This window comes from Eretmochelys imbricata, chromosome 6, assembly GCF_965152235.1.
Source record: "Eretmochelys imbricata isolate rEreImb1 chromosome 6, rEreImb1.hap1, whole genome shotgun sequence".
In the NCBI taxonomy this organism is placed as follows: domain Eukaryota; kingdom Metazoa; phylum Chordata; order Testudines; family Cheloniidae; genus Eretmochelys; species Eretmochelys imbricata.
The window spans coordinates 115,710,046-115,734,243 of NC_135577.1; the positions used below are offsets into that span (position 1 = coordinate 115,710,046).

Below are 24,198 nucleotides of genomic sequence, written 5' to 3' on the forward strand. Positions count from 1 at the left end.
CAAAGTACAGTTGATTTACAATAGCTTCAGGCGGTGAGATGGTAAAGTTTATTCTTTTATTGCTTTCCTTGAATCCGAGCGCCACACCTTCAAAACTGCTATTTTTTGAGCAGCTAGATAACAAATTTACCCTTTACTTCCCAGTTTCCAATGACTTTTTTAATGCCTGTTAACAGAAATCACAGAGAAACTTACTTATTTCTATTTATATAGTGCCACTGGGAGTGTGATACTTTGTAGACATGCAAGAAAGACAAGTTCCCTGCTGTAGAAGACTGCTTCCTATCTAGGTGAAATATGAGGGACATGGGTGAAATGTTTGTTTGGGGGACCGTTTACTGACTGTGTGTGTGCTGAGCCTAGCGGCTTGCTAGGCAAGGCTGAGAGCTTCTTCACGAGGCTGTGATCCCTAAGCCTTTTGGCACCCATCAACCTTTAACCAGGGGGCAGGGCTACTCAGGGAGACCAGAGCTTTAAAAAGCCCGCTCCTAAGCGATCAGAGGAGCTAGCGAACAGGAGCGGCTAACAGGGGAGTTTTGCGAGGGAGTCCTCCAGGTGAAGGAGGAGCGATTACATGACCCTTGGGGTAAGTTTGTTGTCTGTAGTGTGTGTATCTGTGTTTGTGGTGTGCTTGCTGCTTGACTGAAATATACCATGTGCTCTGTTTTGTTTGTTTGTTTGGGGGACCGTGTGCTGACCGTGTGTGCGCTGAGCCCAGCCGCCTGCTAGGCAAGGCTGAGAGCTTCTTAATGAGGCTGTGATCCCTAAGCCTTTTAGTACCCATCAACCCTTAACCAGGGGGCAGGGCTACTCAGGGAGACTAGGGCTTTAAAAAGCCTTCTCCGAAGCGACCAGAAGAGTTTTGTGAGGGACTTCGCGGGGGAGTGTGAGCAGGGGCTAGAACTCAACGTTCTTTAAACTTAAAAGCCAAAAACACCCCCTTGATATAAACAAAACAACAACAAAGGAACCAGCTGCAGGAGTAAAAAGAGAATGCAGGCAGAAGTCCAGCAACAGGGTGGGGGCTACCCAGTTTATTGCACCCAATGCAGCATGTATGATTACCTGCCCTATGGGTAGGTGGTGTATGTGTGCATTTGGTGCAAGGAGCTCCTGGCCCTTAGAGACTGTGTACAGGCTTTGGAGACCTCACTGGCTGAACTGGAGGAGCTGAGGGAGACAGAGAGGTACATAGATGAGGCTTTCTGGGACACAGTAGAATGGTCCCACCCCCGGTCTGACAGCCTGTGTGCTGTTGAGGAGGATGAAAGTCCCAGGGAAGGAGAGCATCTAACTGGAGCAGACGGAAACAATCCCATAGTTGGGACTCTCCGTCCAGATGTTGTTGTGGTATCCTCTCGCACTGAGGATACCTCTCTGGGGGAGGGAACTCTCGCTATTAGAAAGAGACAGGTATTAGTAATGGGCAATTTGATCATTAGAAACATAGATAGCTGGGTTTGCGATGACTAGGAGAACCACATGGTGACTTGCCTGACTGGGGCGAAGGTTGCGGATCTCTCGAGACGTCTAGATAGACTTATGTGTAGTGCTGGGGAGGAGCCAGTGGTCATGGTACATGTAGGTACCAATGACATGGGGAAGGATAGGAGAGAGGTCCTGGATGCCAAATTTAGGCTGCTAGGTAAGAGATTAACGTCCAGGACCTCCATGGTAGCATTCTCTGAGATGCCCCCAGTTCCACGCGCAGGACCAGTTAGACAGGCAGAACTGCAGAGTCTCAATGTGTGGATGAGACAATGGTGTAGGGAAGAGGGATTTAGATTTATTAGGAACTGGGAAAACTTTTCGGAAAGGGGCAGCCTATACAGGAAGGATGGGCTCCACCTAAACCACAATGGAACCAGATTGCTGGCGCTTTAACATTAAAAAGGTCGTAGAGCAGTTTTTAAACTAAGGGCTGGGGGAAAGCTGGCAGGTGTGGAGGAACACCTGGTTTGGACATCCCTTAGGGGAGGATCTATTAATAGAGAATCTGTATGTCCTAGTGAGGACGAGAGGATGGAAAATGATAAAATGCAGGCAGGGTCTGATCAGAAACAGTCAAATAAATAAGAGTCCCATTCAATTACATCATCTAATGGCAGACAGCTAAAAGGAGACAAGTTTTTAAAGTGCTTATATACTAATGCTGGAAGTCTAAATAATAAAATGGATGAACTAGAGTGCCTTGTATTAAAGAGGATGTTGATATAATAGGCATCACGGAAACTTGGTGGAATGAGGATAATCAATGGAATACAGTAATACAAAATATATTGGAAGGACAGAACAGGTCATGCTGGTGGAGGAGTGGCATTATATGTGAAAGAAAGCATAGAATCAAATAAAGTAAAAATCGTAACTGAATCAAACTCTTCTATGCTCTACTAATAAGAATATAACGGTAGGGATATATTACCGACCACCTGACCAGGATGGTGATAGTGACTGTGAAATGCTCAGGGAGATTAGAGAAGTTATTAAAATAAAAAACCCAGTAATAATAATAATAATGGGGGATTTCAATTATCCCCATATTGACTGGGAACATGTCACCTCAGGACGGTATGCAGAGATAAAGTTTCTTGACACCTTAAATGACTGTTTCTTGGCACAGCTGGTCCTGGAACCCACGAGAGGAGAGGCAATTCTTGATTTAGGCCTAAGTGTAGCCCAGGATCTGGTCCAAGAGGTGAATATAGCTGGACTGCTTGGTAATAGTGACCATAATATAATTAAATTTAATATTTCTTTTGTAGGAAAAACACCTCAGTGGTCCAACACTGTAGCATTTAATTTCAGAAAGGGGAACTACGCAAAAATGAGGAGGTTAATTAAACAAGAATTAAAGGGTAGAGCGCCAAAAGTGAAATATCTGCAAGCTGGTGGATACTTTTTAAAGACACCGTAATAGAGGCTCAACTTAAATGTATACCCCAAATTAAAAAAACATAGTAAGAGAACCAAAAAAGAGCCACCGTGGCTAAACAGCAAAGTAAAAGAGGCAGTGAGAGGCAAAAAGACATCCTTTAAAAAGCGGAAGTTAAATCCTAGTGAGGAAAATAGAAAGGAGCATAAACACTTGCAAATAAAGTGTAAAAATACAAGTAGGAAGGCCGAAAAAGAATCTGAGGAACAGTTAGCCAAAGAGTCAAAAAGTAATAGCAGATTTTTTTTTAAGTACATCAGAAGCAGGAATCCTCCTAAACAACCAGTTGGGCCACTGGATGATCGAGGTGCTAAAGGAGCACTCAAGGACGATAAGGCCATTGCGGAGAAACTAAATGAATTCTTTGCATCAGTCTTCATGGCTGAGGATGTGAGGCAGATTCCCAAACCTGAGCCATTCTTTTTGGGTGACAGATCTGAGGAACTGTCCCAGATTGAGGTATCATTAGAGGAGGTTTTGGAACAAATTGATAAATTAAACAGCAATAACTCACCAGGACCAGATGGCATTCACCCAAGAGTTCTGAAGGAACTCAAATGTGAAATTGCAGAACTGGTAACTGTAGTCTGTAACCTATCGTTTAAATCAACTTGTGTACCAGATGACTGGAGGATAGCTAATGTGACGCCAATTTTTAAAAAGAGCTCAGGAGGTGATCCTGGCAATTACAGGTGTGTAAACTGACTTCAGTAGTGGGCAAACTGGTTGAAACTGTAATAAAGAACAATATTGTCAGACATATAGATGAACATAATTTGTTGCGGAAGAGTCAACGTGGTTTTAGTAAAGGGAAATCATGCCTCACCAATCTACTAGAATTCTTTGAGGGGGTCAACAAACATATGGACTAAGGGGATCCAGTGGATATAGTATACTTAGATTTCTACCAAAGGCTCTGAAGCAAAGTAAGCTGCCATGGGATAAGAGGGAAGGTGCTTTCATGGATTGGTAACGGTTAAAAGATAGGAAACAACGGGTGGGTATAAATGGTCAGTTTTCAGAATGGAGAGAGGTAAATAGTGATGTCCCCCAGAGACCTGTTCTGGGACCAGTCCTATTCAACATATTCATAAATGATCTGGAAAAAGAGGTAAACAATGAGGTGGCAAACTTTGCATATGATACAAAATTACTTAAGATAGTTAAGACCCAGGCAGACTGCGAAGAGCTACAAAAGGGTCTCACAAAACTGGGTGACTGGGCAACAAAATGGCAGATGAAATTTAATGTTGATAAATGCAAAGTAATGCACTTTAGAAAACATAATCTCAACTATACATATAAAATGATGGGGTCTAAATTAGTTGTTACCACTCAAGAAAGAGATCTTGGGGTCATTGTGGATAGTTCTCTGAAAACATCCACTCAATGTGCAGCGACAGTCAAAAAAGCAAACAGAATGCTGGGAATAATTTAGAAAGGGATAGATAATAGGACAGAAAATATCATGTTGCCTCTATATAAATCCATGGTACACCCACATCTTGAATACTGTGTGCAGATGTGGTTGCCCTATCTCAAAAAAGATATATTGGAATTGGAAAAGGTTCAGAAAAAGACAACAAATATGATTAGAGGTATGGAACGGCTTCCGTATGAGGAGAGATTAATAAAATAAAAAAAGAGACAGCTAAGGGGAGATATGATTGAGGTCTATAAAGTCATGACTGGTGTAGAGAAAGTAGATAAGGAAGTGTTGTTCTCATAACACAAGAACTAGGGGTCAACAAATGAAATTAATAGGCAGCAGGTTTCAAAGAAATAAAAGGAAGTATTTCTTCACACAACGCACAACCTGTGGAACTCCTTGCCAGAGTATGTTGTGGAGGCCAGGACCATAACAGAGCTCAAAAAAAACCTAGATAAATTCATGAGGGATAGGTCTATCAATGGCTATTAGCCAGGATGGGCAGGAATGGTGTCCCTAGCCTCTGTTTGCCAGAAGCTGGACATGAGCATCAGGGGATGGATCATTTGATGATTACCTATCAGAGGGGTGGCCGTGTTAGTCTGGATCTGTAAAAGTGGCAAAGAGTCCTGTGGCACCTTATAGACTAACAGCCATATTGGAGCATAAGCATGCATCCGACCAAGTGGGTATTCACCCACGGAAGCTTATGCTCCAATGCGTCTGTTAATCTATAAGGTGCCACAGGATTCTTTGCCGCTTGATGATTACCTGTTCTGTTCATTCCCTCTGGGGCACCTGGCACTGGCCACTGTCGGAAGTCAGGATACTGGGCTAGATGGACCTTTGGTCTGACACAGTAGGGCCATTCTTATGTTCTTATATCCCCAAACTGTGGGGTGCACCCCCCTCGGGAGGCACAGAGGGACATTCAGTGCGGGCATGGCAGAGTCTGCGGGGAGGGAGCACCATCCACCCCTGCTCTGCTCCCAGCTCTGTTCTGGCCCTGTCCCTACCTGTGGCCCTGGCCCCGCCCCCAGCCTTGGTGCACGACCGTGGCCCAGCCATGGCTCCGCACCTGGCCCCGGCCCCACTCCCAGACTTGGCTCCCTTCCCGGCCCCAGACCTGCCCCCAGCTGTGGCCCCAGCCTCAGCACGCTTACCCTTGTCCGCATCTCCCCGACCTCCCCAGGAGCCGCGGCCCTGCAGATAAGTGGTAAGGGGGGGCATGACCCGGAAAAGTTTGAGGACCACTGACCTAGAAGCAAAGTGTCTGAATGACTATGCTTAGCAGATGTCTTCTTAGACCCAAGGTTTTTAGTCATGGTTTTGGGACTGTACTGTGAGTTCAATTAGAAGGTTTTAGGGGCCCAGGAGGGCCATAAGAAGTGATTGGAAGAAGACGGAGTGTCAAACTCTGGAGCCTTGACTACACTAAAAATCTTTTCCGAAACATCCCACTGTTGCTAACGCCATTTAATCTGCATCACTGTCAACAACAGTGTGAGCAGAGCAGGCTGAAAAATTTCCCAGTGAAAAAGAGGACAAAATATTTTGCAAAACAGAATCATAAAAAGGTAGGGCTGGAAGGGACCTCAAGAGGTCATCTAGTCCCACCCCCTGCGCTAACGCAGGACTGTGTAAACCTAGACCATCCCTGACGGGTGTTTATCTAACCTGTTGTTACAAATCCTAATGATGGGGATTCCACAACCTCCCTTGAAAGCCTTTTCTAGGGCTTAATTATCTTTATAGTTAGAAAGTTTTTCTTACTGTCAAACCTATATCGCCCTTGCTGCAGATAAACCTGATTACCTCTTGTCCTACCTTCAGGGGACATGGAGAACAATTGATTGCTGTCCTCATTTAAAACAGGCCCTACCTATTTGAAGACTCTTCTTCAGTGTGTGTGTCCCCCCATCCCCCCCGAATCTTCTTTTTCTCAGGACTGAACAAACCCAGTTTTTTTAACCTTTCCTCAGAGGTCAGGTTTCTTAAACTTTCGTCTTTTTTGTTGCTTTCCTCTGGGCTCTCTTCACTTTGTCCACATCTGTGCTAAAGCATGGCGCTCAAAACTGGCCACAGTACTTCAGCTGAGGCTTTACCAGTGCTGAGCAGAAAGTGACACTCCCGTTAATCCATCCCAGAATGAAATTAGCCATTTTCCCAACTGCATCACATTGTTGATTTACCGTTATACTTAATTTGTGATCCGCTATAACCCCCAGATTCTTTTCTGCAGTACGACTACCTAGCAAGCTATTCCCCATTTTATAGTTGTTCACTGGATTTTTCCTTCCTAAGTATAATACTCTACACTTGTCTTTATTGAATTTCATCTTGTTGATTTCAGACCAGTTCTCCAATTTGTCAATGTTGTTTTGAATTCTAATCCTGCCCTCCAAAGCGCTAGCAACCCCTCCCAGCTTAGTGGTATCCACAGATTTTATAATCCTACTCTCCACTCCACTATCCAAGTTAGTAATGAAAATATCAAATGCCACCGAACCCAGGACAGACACCCGCAGGACTCTACTAGATATGTCCTCCCTGTCTGACAGTGGACCATTGCTAACTACCCTTTGGGTACATCTTTCAAACAATTATGCATTTACCTCATGCTAATTTAATCTAGACCAGATTTCTGTAGTTTGCTTATGAGAAAGTCATGTGGTACTATGTCAAAAGCCTCACTAAAATCAAGATATATCACATATTTTACTTCCTCCCTATTCACTAGGACAATAACCCTGTCAAAGAAGGAAATGAAGTTGGTTTGGCATGATTTGTTCTTGACGAATCCACGTTGTCTATTACTTATCACATTATTATTCTCTTGGTGCTTACATACTCATTGTTTAATCATTTGTTCCTTTTCCGGGTATCCAAGTTCCCCGGTCATCGTTGTTCCCCTTTTTAAAGATAGGTACTACGTCTGCCCTTCTCTAGTTCTCTGGAACCTCACCTGTCTGACATGAGTTCTCAAAGATAATTGCTCATGGGTCCGAGATTGCTTCAGCTACTTCCTTAAGTCCCTTGGGATGAATTTTATCAGGCCCTGATGACTTGGCTACATCTTACGCTACGTCTACACTTATGGCAGGGTTTAGAGTCCAGACACTGAACATGAGCCAGCATGAGTATAAATAGCAGTGTGGATGGTGGGATGTGGCTTAGGTGAGTAAAGCAGAGTGCCCTGCATGCCTGAACCCCAGGGTACATACCCTACATGGCTCTCTACATGACCAACTATGTCTCCATGTCTGTACTTGTATTTTTAGCAGTGTGGTGTCCTGCTGCCTGAACCTTCCCCTTACAGCTGCCAGAGCCTTTCCCCACTGCCTCCCCAAACTAGAGCCTTTCTTTGATGAGCAGCTGGAGCCTGTGCTGGAGCCTTTCATTGCATGTAGCTACACGTGTGTTGCCTAAACTCTACAAGCTGTCATAAGTGTAGACATAGCCTAACTTACCTAAAAATTCTTTAATCTGTTCTTTCCTTGTTCTGGGTTCTGTTTCTTCCCCCTTGTTAATATTAATTATATTAAGCAAAGGATCCCAACTATCCTTTTTAACGAAGACTGAAGTACAAAGGGAATTAAATACCTCAGTCTTCTTGATGTCTTCTGATTTTAGTTCACCTTCCCCATTAAGTAGAGGACCTACACCAGGGGTGGCCAACCTGAGCCTGAGAAGGAGCCAGAGTTTTCCAATGTACATTGCCAAAGAGCCACAGTAATACGTCAGCAGCCCCCCATCAGCTCTCCCCGCTCCCAGCGCCTCCCGCCCACCAGCAGCCCCGCCAATCAGTGCCTCGCTCTCCCTCACTGCACCTCCCGATCAGCTGTTTCATGGCATGCAGCAGACTCTGGGAAGGAGGGGGAGGAGCGAGGGCATGGCAGGCTATGTGGAGGGGGCGGGAAGGGCTTGAGTAGGGGAAGGGCCTATGGCAGAGCCAGGGATTGAGCAGTGAATAGCGCCCCTGGTCCATTGAAAAGTTGGCACCTGCAGCTCCAGCCCCGGAGTTGGTGCCTATACAAGGAACCGCGCATATTAACTTCTGAAGAGCCGCATTTGGCTCCAGAGCCACAGGTTCGCCACCCTTGACCTACACTTTCCTTCATCTTTCTCTTGCTGTTCATGTATTTCTAGAACATCTTCTTAGTGCCCTTAATGTCCCTTGCTAGATGAAACTCATTTTGTGCCTTAACCTTTCTGATTTTGTCCCTACATCTCTGTGCTGTTTTTTGTACTCTTCCTTAGCAATTTGTCCTTGTTTTGCCTTTTTGTAGGATTCCTGCTCGATTTTCAGGTCATTGAAGAGCCATCTTGGCCTCTTCCTATTCTTCCTATCTTTCTTTCGTATCAGGATAGTTTGCTGTTGTGCTTTTAATATTGTCTCTTTGAGAAACTTCCAGCTCTTCTAAGCTCTGTTTCCTTTAGATTTTTTTCCTATGGGACCTTACCTACCAGTTCTTTGAGTTTGTTGAAGTCTGCTTTTTTGAAGTCTGTTGTCCTTATTCTGAAGCTCTTACTACTTCCTTTCCTTAGAATCATTAAATCTATCAATCTTTCACCGAGATTGCCTTCATTCTTCACATTTGCAACCAATTCCTCCCTGTTGGTCAGAATCAGGGCTAAAATGTCTGTCTCCCTGGTTACTTCCTTCTGAAACCAGAAGTTGTCCCAATTACATTCCAAGATCTTACTAGACATTTTATGTTTTGCTTTTCCAGTAGATGTCTGGATAGTTTAATCCCCCATTAATACCAAGTCTTGAGTTTTGGATATATCCCCATTAGGGCTGTCAAGCGATTAAAAAAATTAACTGCGTGATTAATCACGCTGTTAAACAATAATAGAATATTGGATGTTTTCTACAATTTCAAATATGTTGATTTCAATTACAACACGGAATACAAAGTGTACAGTGCACGCTTTATATTTATTTTCGATTACAAATACCTGCATTGTAAAAAACAAAAGACATAGTATTTTTCACTTCACCTAATAAAAGTACGGTAGTGCAATCTCTTTATCATGAAAGTTGAACTTACAAATGTAGAATTATGTACAAAAAATAACTGCATTCAAAAATAAAACAAAGTGAAACTTTAGAGCCTACAAGTCCACTCAGTCCTACTCCTTGTTCAACCAATCACTCAGACAAACTAGTTTGGTTACAATTTGCAGGAGATAATGCTGCCCGCTTCTTGTTTACAATGTCACCTGAAAGTGAGAACAGGTGTTCGCATGGCACTGTTGTAGCTGGTGTTGCAAGATATTTATGTGCCAGATGTGCTAAAGATTCATGTGTCCTTTTATTCTTCAACCACCATTACAGAGGACATGTGTCCATGCTGATGATGGATTCTGCTCGATAGCTATTCAAATCAGAGCGGACCGACGCGTGTTCGTTTTCATCAACTGAGTCAGATGCCACCAGCAGACGGTTAATTTTCTTTTTTTGGTGGTTCGGGTTCTGTAGTTTCCACATCGGAGTGTTGCTCTTTTAAGACTTCTGAAAGCATGCTCCACACCTTGTCCCTCTCAGATTTTGGACGGCACTTCAGATTCTTAAACCTTGGGTCGATGCTGTAGCTATTTTTAGAAATCTCACATTGGTACCTTCTTTGCGTTTTGTCAAATCTGCTGTGAAACTGTTCTTAAAATGAACATGTGCTGGGTCATCATCCGAGACTGCTATAACAGGAAAAATATAGCAGAATGCGGGAAAAACATAACAGGAGACATACAATTCTCCCCCCAAGGAGTACAGTCACAAATTTAATTAACGCATTATTTTTTTAAGGAGCATCAGCAGCATGGAAGCATGTCCTCTGGAATGGTGGCCAAAGCATGAAGGGGTATACAAATGTTTAGCATATCTGGCACATAAATACCTTGCACCATCGGCTACAAAAGTGCTATGCGAACACCTGTTCTCACTTTCAGGTGACATTGTAAATAAGAAGCAGGTAGCATTATCTCCCATAAATGTAAACAAGTTTGTTTATCTTAGAAATTGGCTGAACAAGAAGCAGGACTAGGTGGACTTGTAGGCTCTAAAGTTTTACAGTATTTTGTTTTTGAGTGCAGTTATGTAACAAAAAAAATCTACATTTGTAAGTTACACTTTCACAATAAAGAGATTGCACTACAGTACTTGTATGAGGTGAATTGAAAAATACTATTTCTTTTGTTTATCGTTTTTACAGTGCAAATATTTGTAATAAAAATAATATAAAGTGAGCACTGTACACTTTGTATTCTGTGTTGTAATAGAAAGGAATATATTTGAAAATGTAGAAAAACATGCAAAAATATTTAATACATTTCAATTGGTATTCAATTGTTTAACAGTGCGATTAATCACGATTAATTTTTTTGAGTTAATCGCGTGAGTTAATTGCAATTCATCGACAGCCCTGATCCTCATCTTTCATGTTCCCACCTTTCATCCAGCTCTGTTAGTTCCAGTGTGTGTGGCCAGTAATGGCTGACACCGTTTTAAAAATCATGTTGATTAGATTTGCTCCAGACACAGTTAGATGGTACAATGCTCAGCAGCTGGTGGACCATCTGTATTAGGGTGCCTAACATAACTAACACTGGTGGAGACATACTGGTGTTAACAAGAGTGGGAAATAGGCTAAGTCCATGAGATTTTCTAATGACTTCACTGAGAGTTAGGTCAAGCCCTTAATGATGAACGGCTTGAGATGCTGAGCTTCACATTCTTACACCGTGTTATTAATGGCACTAAATATGCACTGATATGGGATTTGATAAAAGTGCATAGAATCTGTATGACATTGGATTAAAATCAATAGCAATGTGCCTACACAGACAGAGGCATTAACGTGACATTATATGCTAAATCCATGCTAAAATGATTATTGTAGATTAATGCAGAGAAGACAAGAGACGTTCAAAGATCATGAGAGGGATGCCAAGTAATGTTAATCAGTGAGCGTTTATTAAACAGCTTTATATTAAATGTCCTAAGTGTCCTCCTATATGAAACAGAGCTTTGGGAAAATAAAAGGCCATTCAACACAAATTGAACTGCTTTCAGTACAGGTGTCTGTGCAGAATATTCCAAGTAAACCGGACTTACAGAAGAAGTAATGAAGAGATCCTAGAATGGGCACAATTACCTACAACAATACAAGGAGTATGGAAGAAGAGATGGGACTTACTTTTAAGGATGTCTGATAATAGGCTACCCAAATGAGCATTTCTTTGGCAACCCAAGGGCAAGAGATGGGGAGGTCTACCTAGAGGCCCACTCCATCGCACAATAATGGCCAAAGTGTCATTATTGCATCTGAATATAGACGATCTAGAACAAGCCCAGGATAGGGATGATTGGCTCCAGTAGACTTTTGCCTTGTGCCCCTGATGCTGCAGGAAGGCTAATGCTGACACTATTAAATATGTATATGTGAGGGCACCGAGTCGGGGAGCTGACACTGTTTGATAAGCAAACTACTGTGATTATACTATGTGCAATAGAAGGCTGTTTGATAAGTGGTCACTGGACACAGGTAGAGCACTCATGTGAATAAGCAAAGCAGTTTGTTGCACATGACCTGTCTGGCTTATACTAAGGGTGTGTCTATAAAACATTGTACCCCATTAATCTAGTGCCCGGGTTTTCCATTGCTGCATATCCATTCCTTTTCTAAGAAGGGAAGAATTCAGGGGCTCAATTTGTTCTAGGTCCCCCAAGCACAGTAGGAAGAGTAGTAGCAACTTCTATGATGTTTTTAAAGCTTGGTCAGTGGGGACTAATCTGGAGTCTGATAGAGGAAAAAAATATTTTACAATACAAAATAGTATTCAGATGGCCGCAGCTAGAAGTACCTCACTGTAATTCAACGTCTGTGTTTTCAGCCTATGTTGCTCTTTTCAGGGGTTTATAACAATGACCATAAATATTCACTCTGGACTCATACTTGGCAAAACAGTTTGGTGCCCTAAACAAATTGATTTTTTAATGTCTTTTATTACCACACTCGATTAAAAATTTAAAATTAGCTATCTTTTAGAAGATAAAAATGGGGCCATAAAACTGAGTTTTTGTGCTTTACTCCTGATATTTTGTCCTTACCAGTACAGGATTGGCTTGGATCTAAACCAGGATGTTTTTCAAGTTTCCAAGTGCACATTTAGTGAGGATTTCAGTGGCCCTCGTGTTGTGTATGGATTGTACAGTTCCCCAAAAGGCTGACTCGCGCACTACTCTGAGTTTACAGCAAAGAGTACAAACTACATGGCTTGCACTTTCAAAAGTGACTTGTGATTTTGAGTTCCTCGGTTACTGGATGCCCAACCTGAGACATCTTCTAAAGTATTCACCCACTCTCTGAAAATCAGGCCAGTTTAAGGTGTCTCCAGCAGGGCCTGGTGAATCACTAGTCACTTTTGAAAATTTAGGTCTTTGTTTTAAAAAGGAAAAAAAAAGGCTAATGACGTGTGAAAAACTTTTAAGTCTCCTTCAGTATTGTCATGGTGTGTGTAAGGTATTAGGAATGCCCGTTGGTATGACATGGGCCAATACTTGCGCACATGATAGAACTGTGAATGAGTATAAGCCAGTTTATCATGAGACAGTATTTCACAGGTTATAAGTCCCTAAATATTGGATATACACAATGGTAGGAATGTCTCATTTGTCACCATTGATTTTTAGTGAATCTTCCACCACCACTGCCAGCATAATGCACTAAAAACATTTCCAAAGTTCTGAAAGGACATTTTAAAAAATGAACAATAGAGGGCAGAATTGTGGATATAATCCACCGTAATTGAACATTTTGGATGTGTGTATGTAACCCAGTGTCTCTTGCTTTCTGACTGTTTTTACTCATGTTCTGTTGCGCGATCTTGAGTATACAAACCTTACCCCAGGATCCCCAGTTTCTCTTCATTTTGCTTATGAGAGTTGTGTGCTATCCAGCAAAAGCCCACTGTACTCTCTTAACAGTTCCACAGTCTCTGTTGCATATCTTGTCTGATTTCATTAAAGATAGTCCATATTACTGCAGTTCATTTCTTTTCAATGTCATCATGGAATTGCCACAAATCATCTCTGAGGAATTGGTGTGTGAACAAATTCTCGAGATGCCACTGTGCATGTCCATGTTTGGGAATTTCCCATGGAAGTATGTTGGTGTTTTTAATTATTGTTCCCTGGAATGCGCTTTTTTTGGAATGCCACCCATTATGGTTTATCTTGTATGTGTGCTTCCTTTGATAACTACAGTCTGAGTCATGTGGTCAGCATTGATCTCTTTATCTCGTTTGTTTCTGTTTTAACACAGATTGCTCGTACATCTTTACGGCCAGCATATCCATCTCAGGTGCACTTTTCATCCCATTGTTTTGTATTTCTGTCTCTTTAATGTTGTTGTTTTTCCTTACATCCTCCTAATGTTTTGTCAAATGAGTGTTATCAATTTTAACCTAACAGATTAGTTGTCTTGCTTATTGTATTTATTCTTTCCAATATTATTTACGTTTTAATTGCTTTTTCATCTTTTCCATGTATTAATAGAGATTGATTTTGCTTAATTTTAATGTCACTTTAAGATTGCATTAATTTTTCAGACTTTGATAAATGAAAACATAAAATGCATATGTGTGAGCAGGTCTTATCTGGAAACAATCCCTTTTCTTTTGAATTGAACCCTGAATTCATATTAGGCAGGGATTTAGTTTGCAAGTACTCGCTGTAGTACCAGCGTTTCAAACATGCACATGAGTAGTTACATTGAGTTTCATGGGACAGCCCCCATATATAAATATTTGCAGGATTGGGGCCCAAATGATTTGTTTCAGAACCCATTCCTGCTTGAGTAGAACCTGAACTGTGGAGCACTCTTCTTGGGCTTGCCTCGAAATCTGTAATACCTTTGGAAATGGGCCCATTTGCCCACCTTGTTTTTTTTTTGTTTTTTTTTTAATCTGCAACACAGTTAATTGCGACTGATTCATTGCTTATTATTTTTAAGTTGGTGCAGCACATTCCAGAAGCAAGTCTGAACTACCAGAAAGTGCCTCCCGGGTCAACGGGAATCAAGGATTTTGATCAAAATATGAACGACAATAGAGAAGAGGATCTCTCGAGAAAAACGAGGGCAAGAAACCGAGAGGAGGCAGGTTTTTTTCTCCTGTACTTTATAAACTTGTATATAATAATGTTAGTTGCAACCCATATGTCTGTACTTCCTAACTAGCTAGCTCGCTGAGGGAATTCAAAGAACTCCAGTGCCTCACTTTTTGGGTGCCCAATCTGAAACTTCTTAGAGAGGCCTAGTTTTCAGCACTCTCTGAAAATTGGGCCTTTTTTGAAAGGTTCGTCAAATTCAGCACCCACAACCGCTAGTCACTTCTGAAAATCCTGTTGAGTTTTAAACATCATCCAGTTTCAGGAAGTCTCAACTGAAATGCTACCATCTCCAGTTGAAGAAATAAACTATTTTGACACAACCAGTATAATATAAAAATGGTAGCTGTGAGGGCACATTTTCAATACGATCTGATCTGTTACATTTTAGGTCATCTTTGACAACCTGATGTTGAACCCAGTGTCTCAGTTATCCCATGCGATCCGTGAAAATACAGAAAACCTGGCTGAAAAAATGAAGTAAGCTTTTAGCTCTGACCTGGAATGTTCTCTTGCCCTTTGAATTGTTCCGAGGAAGGGTGTGATTAATTTATTACTCATGAAAGGTACTGGATTGTCATCCCTGGAAACTGTGGTTGCCGGTACACAGAAGGGGAAGAGCACAGACTGCAAAATTAGAAAAAGGTTTTTACTTCCCACCTCCGTTTCATAGGCTTGTCCTGTAGCATAGTCTGTCCCTAGATAACTGAAGCCTTGACCCAGCTTTGTAGCGCAATGTCAGTATGTTTGCATAAAAATGTAAAGTTCACTGTACATGGCACAACTAACTTTGTTATGGAGGACAAATGCCCAAATAAATGATGGCAACTCAGAGTACATGCCTATTCTGTACTGCCTTCCTGATGCATCTTAGCCTTTGCTGGAGGAGTCTCGCCTATGAGAAGAAGGGGAACTCATTCTCCATTCCGTTCAGTCCATGGACCCCGCCCCATTCCAGCGCATATGCAGTTTGTGATGGTATTTGTTGTGATGCCCTCTTGGAACAAGATTGTCAGCTCCTAGGCCTTAGAACAGGCAGCAGGTGGGGAATGACTTTTGGTTGCTTGTGAGCTAGATTCAAAGTGGAAATGAAAGGCCTTTTATCTCATCACTAATCTACAGAACCCCTTTTGTTGCTATGTTTTGTGTCAATTGTACACTGTAAACAAATGTAAAGGATATATTTTGGGTGGATATTTTGTAAAAGGTCCAATCTTGTGTGCTTCAGAATTGTGTTTCAGAACAGCGAAAGGGCCTGGGAGGAGATGGAGGCCAAAATTAACTCGGAAAACGAAGTGCCAATTTTAAAGACCTCAAACAAGGTAACGTGTTTGTGCTTAAGAAATGAACAAGGTGCCAAGAAGCTTGCTTAAGACAAGGTTTTGCCTAACAATTTATGGACTTAGGCTGAGACTTTCAGAGCAGTTAGATGCCCAGCTAGCATTGAATTTTAATGGGATTTGGTTGCCTAACTTCTTTAGACTCTTCTGAAAGCCCCAGCCTCAGCTGTGTGTGTGTGTGTGTCACTTTTATGTTTACATTGTCACTGTAAAAGAATTTTCCATTGTAAGAAAAAAAAAAAAAAAAAAAAAAAAAGAAAGAAAAAATAATTAAGAAACCAAAGTAGTGAGCTTCAGAACCAACCAAACCTATTTCCTAAATTTTTTAGTCCAAATGTATCTATTGAACTTCCTCCTCCTTCTATTCTACGGTGTATCTATTATATATTCTCATATTGCTATTTTAATGTCAATTTCACTTATGTCTCCCCTTTGTTAGTCTTCAAGGACTCAGTCTTGCTAAGGGAGGCACAAACACAGATCCTCGTCTAACTACCATTCTTCTCAGTGTCTCCCACCAGTGCAGCTCCATTGATAATAGGACGAGAATAGATGGGGCATAGGCGTTGTCACCATCGTGTTCTCTTCATTTACCAGGGTTAGACAAGACAGTGGTAAAAATGTTGGTGCCCCAGCCAACATTATCTGTACTCCTGCACAGACATTAATGGGAGCAATGTAAAGATCTAAGAACATGCTTAATTATTGGGCTCAGTGAAACCACTCATGTTTAAAGCTAAGGATGTGCACAAGTATTTACAGGATCAGGGTCTAAGTGTCTGCACTTGCAGACCCCTTTGCATTATTGGGCCATAAATGTCTGGCCAACAGCTAGAATCTCAAATAAAAAGTCTAGTCGAATGCATATTTTTACTGAGTGGCTTGATAGTATTTTTCCAGATTTGGCAGACCAAATCCCGCTGGTGTTTGCCCAGATAAACATGCTATTTTGGTGTTCGAGAACAGAATTTACCTAATCAGAAAAAGGTAGAATAACAAGATATTCTATGTAGGCTTGGTTCCCAAAGTAGCTGAACGTTTGGTTGGTTGGTTGGTTAGTTAGCCGATCTTTTTGGTGTATTTGTTTCTAGGAAATCAGCTCTATCCTAAAGGAGCTAAGAAGAGTTCAGAAACAGCTGGAAGGTTGGTAATTTTAAAATGTTCTCAATTTCTCTCCTAAATGTAGATGACTACTACAAAATAGAGTACCACTGTAACTTGTTGTGGTTTGTTTTGTCAATTTAAACTTTGTAAATGTAAAGCACTCATTCATTTATTTGAGCATTGCTCCTCAATATATACAAACAGAAGACATATAAGTGATGGATTTTTCTCGTGTTGCAAAAATAAGAAAGTTACTGACTTCTGAAATGCTGAAGTTATTGCTGTGGAAATGGTTTATTCACAATAATTAGGACTTCACCACAAGATGGACAAGCCAAGGCTTCTGTTGCTCAGACCGCCACATGGCTGACAGCCCTATTCAGCCAATAAGTCATGCCATATTTTCGTACTACTTTTAAGCAAGTGTTTGTGTGGACTTGAATCCATTATGGAAGGTGCCACGCTACAGAGATAACAATATGAGCTCAATGCCTAACCCTTGTTTCATTTTAATAGTTAAGAAAATGTAAAAATGTCTTATTGGTGAGTGATTGGAGTTTGGTAGGTGTTTTTCTTTTTCCAGTTTAAACAGAAAACGTCAAGTCCTAATGGTAAAGGTCAGTTTTGGAGGGGTTTTTATTTTTTTGCTTATTAAAATTGCTTGGACCCAAGGATAATTATAAAGAAGGTGGAGTGCAGTCATGGGAAGGGGGGGAACAAATTGTGACTAAACTGGGCACAAGAGCAGTCTAGAATTCTGAAGGTGAGAGAGTTTATGTGTAGAAATGCTGCTGAGTGCAGCTAATACGCCTCTGTCTTATCTCTTTTCTCCTTCCCCAGTTATAAATGCGATCATTGACCCCAGTGGGAACTTGGATGTAGTTGCCACTAACAAAGCGTCCTCTGCTGCTACACAGTCTACAGCCACTAAAGTCAGGACTGCTAACCATTCTGGCTCCACGTTGGAGATTTTGTCACCAGTACAGATGAGAAATTACATCCAGAAATCGAACTGTGGATCTTCTAGCCTACAAGATGCTAATTTCATTCCAGATGGAGAGAAATATGTGATCTGATACAATATTTTATATTGCTATCATACTGTCATTTACTGTGGCGTTAGTTTTGTGTCCGAGTGGTTGTGGACAGTTTGTATGGAGCAGTTGTTTAGATTGCTAACACATTACACACACACACACACACACACACACACACACACACACTGCTGTGTGGGTGAATGGCAAGTCTGTGTATGCCTTTTGAACAAAACTAGCACTGTGGAGCAGCACATATTCAGCATAGAGGCAAACTCTGATTTTTACAATACGATTCACTTAAATTCTTCCAATGTGCCATAAGAAACAGGCTTTGCATATCCTCCATTTGCTACTACTGAAGCTCTAAAGTGTTCTTGGATTAGCCTGTTTATAATTCTCAGTTACTGGTAGTTCAGTTGTAACAAGGCTCTGTTTAAAAAAGAAGCGTACTTTTTTTGATTGGCGCGACATTTGGGACTGATTTGAAAAATAGAGCATTACAATTCTGTTGGAATCAACTTGCATACGTATAATGGTGCAATACAGTGGGTTTCTATAAGAAACTCTGTTTTAGTTGTATGAAAAATGTTTTCAGTGTTTGCAGGGGGAAAAAAATAAAATCAAAGAAGGAACCACTTTGAATCTATGGGCATCATGCTTTCAATCCAAAACCTTTGTTTGTTCCATTGAGAAGGTGTAAGCTTTCTAACGTAGTTGTAGATTCTGAACACATTTCAGGCACAGAGCTTCAAGTATACAGATGTAGATTAGCCTTATAAATGAGAAGGTCAGTTTTTATAGTTGAGCTTGCCAAATTCTCATTATTTCAGTATAATCGCTGTCTGAAACATTTTTTTGAAAATATTATAATAATAATAATTAATATAATATCATAGTCTTTCATATTGAGCTGCAAATTCTCCTGAATAGGCTAAAGAGCAAGTTGTCTGTGATCAGCCAATTACTAAGAAAAACATCTGTTCCGTTGGCTCATGTAATACACTTTAATTACACAATGATTGTGAACAAATATTCATTCTACAGCACTCAGAATAATGGCTTAAGTGTGGCTCTGCCTTTACTGATAGTGTTGTCATGAAATTTTTCGTATCCAGGTATGCACGAATACACACAATCCTGTTGTATTCTTGAGAACCTACCCAACAGTGTAAAGCCGCTGGTGGTACAATGCAGCATTGGTATGACTCTTTTTGGTCCATTATAATTTTAGGAACACTAAGGATTATTTTGCAGCAGCATCATTGAGCAGTATACTGGATACTGTAAAATTAGCTTTTTATATCCCATCTGTCAAGTGAGCTGCAAATTCTAAACAAAGTATTTGAGTGGCTTTTTGGAGAATCTGTTTGATGCATGCAGTATGCAAACTGGAATCTGTCCCTGTTGCATTAATTCCTCTTGACTGAAAAACAGTGATCAGGAAAAGAAAATGTATCGGCAGTGTTGTGGGAAATACACTTACTAATGGAGGTAAGCAAACTGAATTCTGCTATGCACTCATACAATGTAAAATTTTGCTAATGAAAATAGCTTCCCAAGCTCAATTGCTCTTTATGTGCTGACTTCATATTTGGGGTGGGTTGGTTTTATAATTGGGTCAGTTAATTGACCTTTTCTCCTAGGATTTTGCTGAAATATCAATTAAATAAGTATAATTAAATAACTGGGCTGCTCATACAGTGTTTCGTGTACTAGCAAATGGCAGGATTCTGCTTCCAGTGCAACCAGTGGGAGTTTTCCATTGATTTCAACAAGAGCAGTCCCAAAGGAAGAGTTTGTCGGTTTGCCATGCTAGTGTGTCTTGCATGCCTGCAGGGTTTTGCGTAGGGGAAAATAGTGCAGTTTTGCTGCCAATGTATCCAACAGAGAACTTGGCTCGTCCGCTACTGTGGAGAAATATACTGGACTTCATATGAACACTATGATGATGGAAGTAAAATTTACTTTGCAGAATAACTAGGAACTTGGCCTTTATGTTTCTCTGGCTGCCTGTTATGTTAATGCTGTCTGATTGTTCCAATGTATCCTTTTGAAATACTTGCCTGTGTCCTTAGTTAATATCATAAATAGTGGTATGGCTCTTGACACATGGTAATTCGTTTTCAAAAGTCTCCTCAGTGGGGGTCTGATCTAGCAAGGTGCTGACTCTGACTCATTGGGAGTTGAAGGGCTTCAGCAACATAAGGGATCAGTCCACTAGTTACAGTTTTGCAGTAGACAGGTGTGTGTTGGAGTTACTCATCAAGATGAGATTTTATTATTTGTTTTTACAACATTTTCCCATCCTCGTGGCTATGCTCTAGTGGTTTTGTTTCTTGACAATGTACCCTTGATGTGACTTCCATTTACTTTCACTTGGGAACTGACTAGTTTCTACTTTCATGAAGTGACCCATCAGAGATGAATTTTCTCCCTTTGCTGTTCGTCTGCTCTTGGTACCCAAATATCTTCATTGCTAGCTGCATAAACCCAGAAATATGGTACCTTTAAGAAACAATTGGAAATAAAGCTGGAGTCATGAATCTCTAAAAGTTTTAGTCTGGGGGTGCGGAAAAGCACAACATGATTTTGTTTCATTTTGTTCAGTCTGATATAAAAAAACCACCAGTTTCCCAGCATAAAGTTCTTGTTGAGAAAATTTCAAGACGATTTTAATTGCAGTCCTGTTACGTAATCGTTTTGGTGCTGAAATGTAACAAATATATTTGAGGTACTTAATCTGAAGTATACCTCATTCTGCATTTGTCTGTTATAATTAAACCAAAGAGCAAGCCACATAATTATAAACCATTAGCCAAGGTCTGGTCTTACGAGCAGTATTCTGTGACAACAATAAAAAGTCTGTGTACAGTTCTGATGTGAGTATCTTAAGCATTTGGGGTCTGATCCAATGGCTATTAGAGACAGTGGAAAGATTCCTATTGACTTTAATGGGCATTGGGTCAACCTTTAGTTGGTTAACTTTCAGTGAGCTTGATGTGTGCTCCACTGACCCAATAGTCATTCATACTGTATATTTTTTTTCATATTTGTTTTATTTACATTTAAAAAATTAGGCTGGCATTTTCAAACAAGTCTAAGAGTTAAGCACCCAGTTCTGATTAAACCTCTCCGGGACATGGTTGCTAACACCCTTAGGCACTTTTGAAAATCCCAGCCCTTGTTCTTTTACTATACTTGAAACCTGTGCTCTCATTTAGTTTGTTTTCGAATGTTAAACTCTTGAGACTTCATGATGATGGAATGAATGTAAATTCCTGGGAGAATGCATCAGTGCTTTGTGAGCAAGAGCCTAAGTGTGTCTACAGTACTGTAGTGTTGTGGTCATGCTGTGAGTGCGAATAAAGCCTAAGTCATCCTTGAATATTTTAATAAAGAAAAACCTTACAGAATGTTTACATACAGCCTACTGAAAAAAAAGTGTTTAAAATATATACGTGCAAGATTCTACTAGTTTTTTCTTCATTTTTGCAAATCACACTAGATATTTTTAAAATTCAGCAAATATGTGTAATGATTTTGCAAAAAAAAAAGTTAACTACCTGTTTACTTTGGATGTGCCCTGTGCTGAATTGTGCCTATCTGACTATCTGCTGTTGTTATGCTGCCGATTCTGCTGTTCTAAACTCTTCACTGGATCATTCCATTTGCATGCAACACAAATGCAAGCTGTATGAGAGTTAAAGCTGAAACACGTTTGTATAACTTGAATTGATCAATGACTGTCTCTCTTTTTTTTCCACGCCCTTTTCTTGAAATATTGAGTATAATTTTGATTCCTATTTCTCCCACTGTATTTCTTTCTCTTGTTTTTTGAATGGTAATTTATTTTGTTTTGATGATAGACAGTATCTGTACATTTTGTTCCAAGGTGATATTGTGGCTGTCTTTAAAAATAAATTGTTATTTTATATAATTTTATCGTAAAATTTCTTTAATAAATCATTCTTTTATCACGTGACAAATATGATTCTGGGGTTTTTTTGAGAGTAAATTGTATGATGCGGGAAAGTATTTGGAGAATTAAACTATTGATCTTACACTGCCCCTTATAGTGGCATGAAGGATCATATTGCTACTTAGTAACAAACACGATTGGAGTCTCTTACAACTACCATATTGTTGCCTACGTAGAGCGCCCATTTAATGCACATGGATACACCCATGTGGATTCAGTTGCAGAATGGGGACCTGAAAAGCACCTTCTGTTCTGAGGCCCTTTTCTTACTTCTGTTCCAGCACCACTGGCTAGTGTAATCTTTTACAGAGACACAGAGAGAGAGAGAGACACCCTTACATCCCCTAAAATATGGCACTGATTGTATCCTTATTGTGACACTCTCCACACCCTGACTTAGCAACACTGAGCAATATTTCTGAGTGTTTTAAATGCCATGCAAAGTGCCCTTTGAAACCAAAGGGGCAGTCATTTCATTCATTTTTAATAAGTCTTGGCTGAATAAAAATAAGATGCGGTGAAACTGCTGTAAGAACTACTCACTTAGTGATGAAGGCCATTATCATTCACTTTTAAATCTTACCCGAGGAAAGGCAGAAGCAGCTATCACAACTGCTTACCACGGAGTACGGCAGTCAGTTGAAATCCTGCCGTGCTCTTTCAACCTTTCCCGGCCAGTGTAAGACACATACATGGCCTGATTCCCCCATAATCTTACAGGAGTAGCCCAATGGGAATGAGGATTACTCCCATCTTTAAGGGTTTGCAGCATCTGTCCATATTTGCAAAAGTAACTCCCTAAACTCATCATTGATCTCCGATTCCGAACTGTCGCTCTCTTACAGAAATGCAATTTATACGTGGGCCTGATCACTTACACTGGACCTTGCCAATGAAGGTGGGGAGGATGTAGGGGAGCCAATGCATAGTCTTGTCTTTTTTTCTTTTTTTTTTTAACCAGCTTGAATGAAATATTGTATTCATGGCTGAAAGCAGGATCCTTGTGACCTCAGTTCCATGGTCAGATAGAGCTCACCTGGAGCTCGGAGTGAAGGAAGAGAGAGAACGACAGGCAGCAGCACCAAGCCTAGCTGCCTGCTGATGGCCAGTTGCCTGATTTAGGCGGGAGCTGAAGGATTCAGAAATGAAAGGCAGGGGTCGGTGAGAGAGCTCAGACTGTTTAAGAAACCCAAAGTGTTGGTGTCTCAGGATCACGTCCTCCAGAACTAACAGGCAAAGCAAGACCTGATATTTTTAATGTAAAACAAGGAGATCCCTTCAATTTCTGAATAGCAGAGGAAGAGCAAGGGAAGCCAAAAACAAGTGGGTAGCCACCATCGCTCCCTCCTTTCTTACAAGAAATGCCTTTTTTTATTTGTATGTAAAAAAACCAATAACCACCAACCTTGTTACCAAAAGTGCAAACGGCGTGTGCTCTCTCACTCAACCACAGAACTCTGGGCAAGGGAAAAGTTCACGCCCTGTGTAATAATGTGAAGCTCAGCTCTGGCGTAGACACCGCTAGGCCGATGGAAGAATTCTTCTGTTGACCTAGCTACCGCCTCGTGGAGGGGTGGAGTGACTAGAGCAACAGAAGAACCCATTCAGTCACTGTAGTACGGGTCTATCCTACAGCAGCGTAGCTGTGCCACATTAGCATTTCTGGTATAGACATACCCATCCATACCTGCACACTTGCAGTTGGAAGGAGAAGTATTCATGCTTTGACTCCAGTGGAAGTTTGTTTCCAGTGGCAATGTGTCCCAATTCTGGCATGCACTAGTGGTTAGTTGTCCCTCTCCAAACCCTGGTTGTCGACAAAGAAAGCTGCAGTTTGCACGCGTGAAGCACACCCTGGTTTCAAGCCGGGGAAAGCTCCACCGACACAAACTGCAGCGTTGTTTATTTATGCTCGCACTGGGGCTGCTACACGTAGGGGGCTGGCCATTGACTGAGGGAATTGAGGTACGGTCTCCATGGAGAAAAGGTCTTTCTTTCACACACACCCTCTCCTAATCTGCTCTGCTGAGCTGTACCATGTTGCTTTGTGATGAGCAAACCTTGGAGGGGGAGCTTCTTTGTTATTTTTGAAGGAAGTGAGAAGAATGACACTTTGTTCTTTGTTTTCAGGAGGCTAAGGTGAGCAGGGGTCAGGCCTTTTCGCTGTTTATCTCTTCTGTTAGGCCGTGGGCAACTCAAGGGGCAG

The 24,198-nt window shown here is 41.1% G+C and overlaps 1 protein-coding gene across 1 annotated transcript in view; it reads left to right on the forward strand.

The window, feature by feature from the left end:
- Positions 1–18,052, forward strand: part of CEP170B (centrosomal protein 170B) — a 97,294-nt gene extending 79,242 nt beyond the window's left edge. The window contains exons 17-21 of the mRNA XM_077820556.1: positions 14,378–14,521; positions 14,924–15,012; positions 15,761–15,854; positions 16,964–17,015; positions 17,817–18,052. Coding sequence (XP_077676682.1) covers positions 14,378–14,521; positions 14,924–15,012; positions 15,761–15,854; positions 16,964–17,015; positions 17,817–18,052 — 615 coding nt within the window. The remainder of the gene's footprint in view (positions 1–14,377; positions 14,522–14,923; positions 15,013–15,760; positions 15,855–16,963; positions 17,016–17,816) is intronic.
- Positions 18,053–24,198: the final 6,146 nt, after the last annotated feature.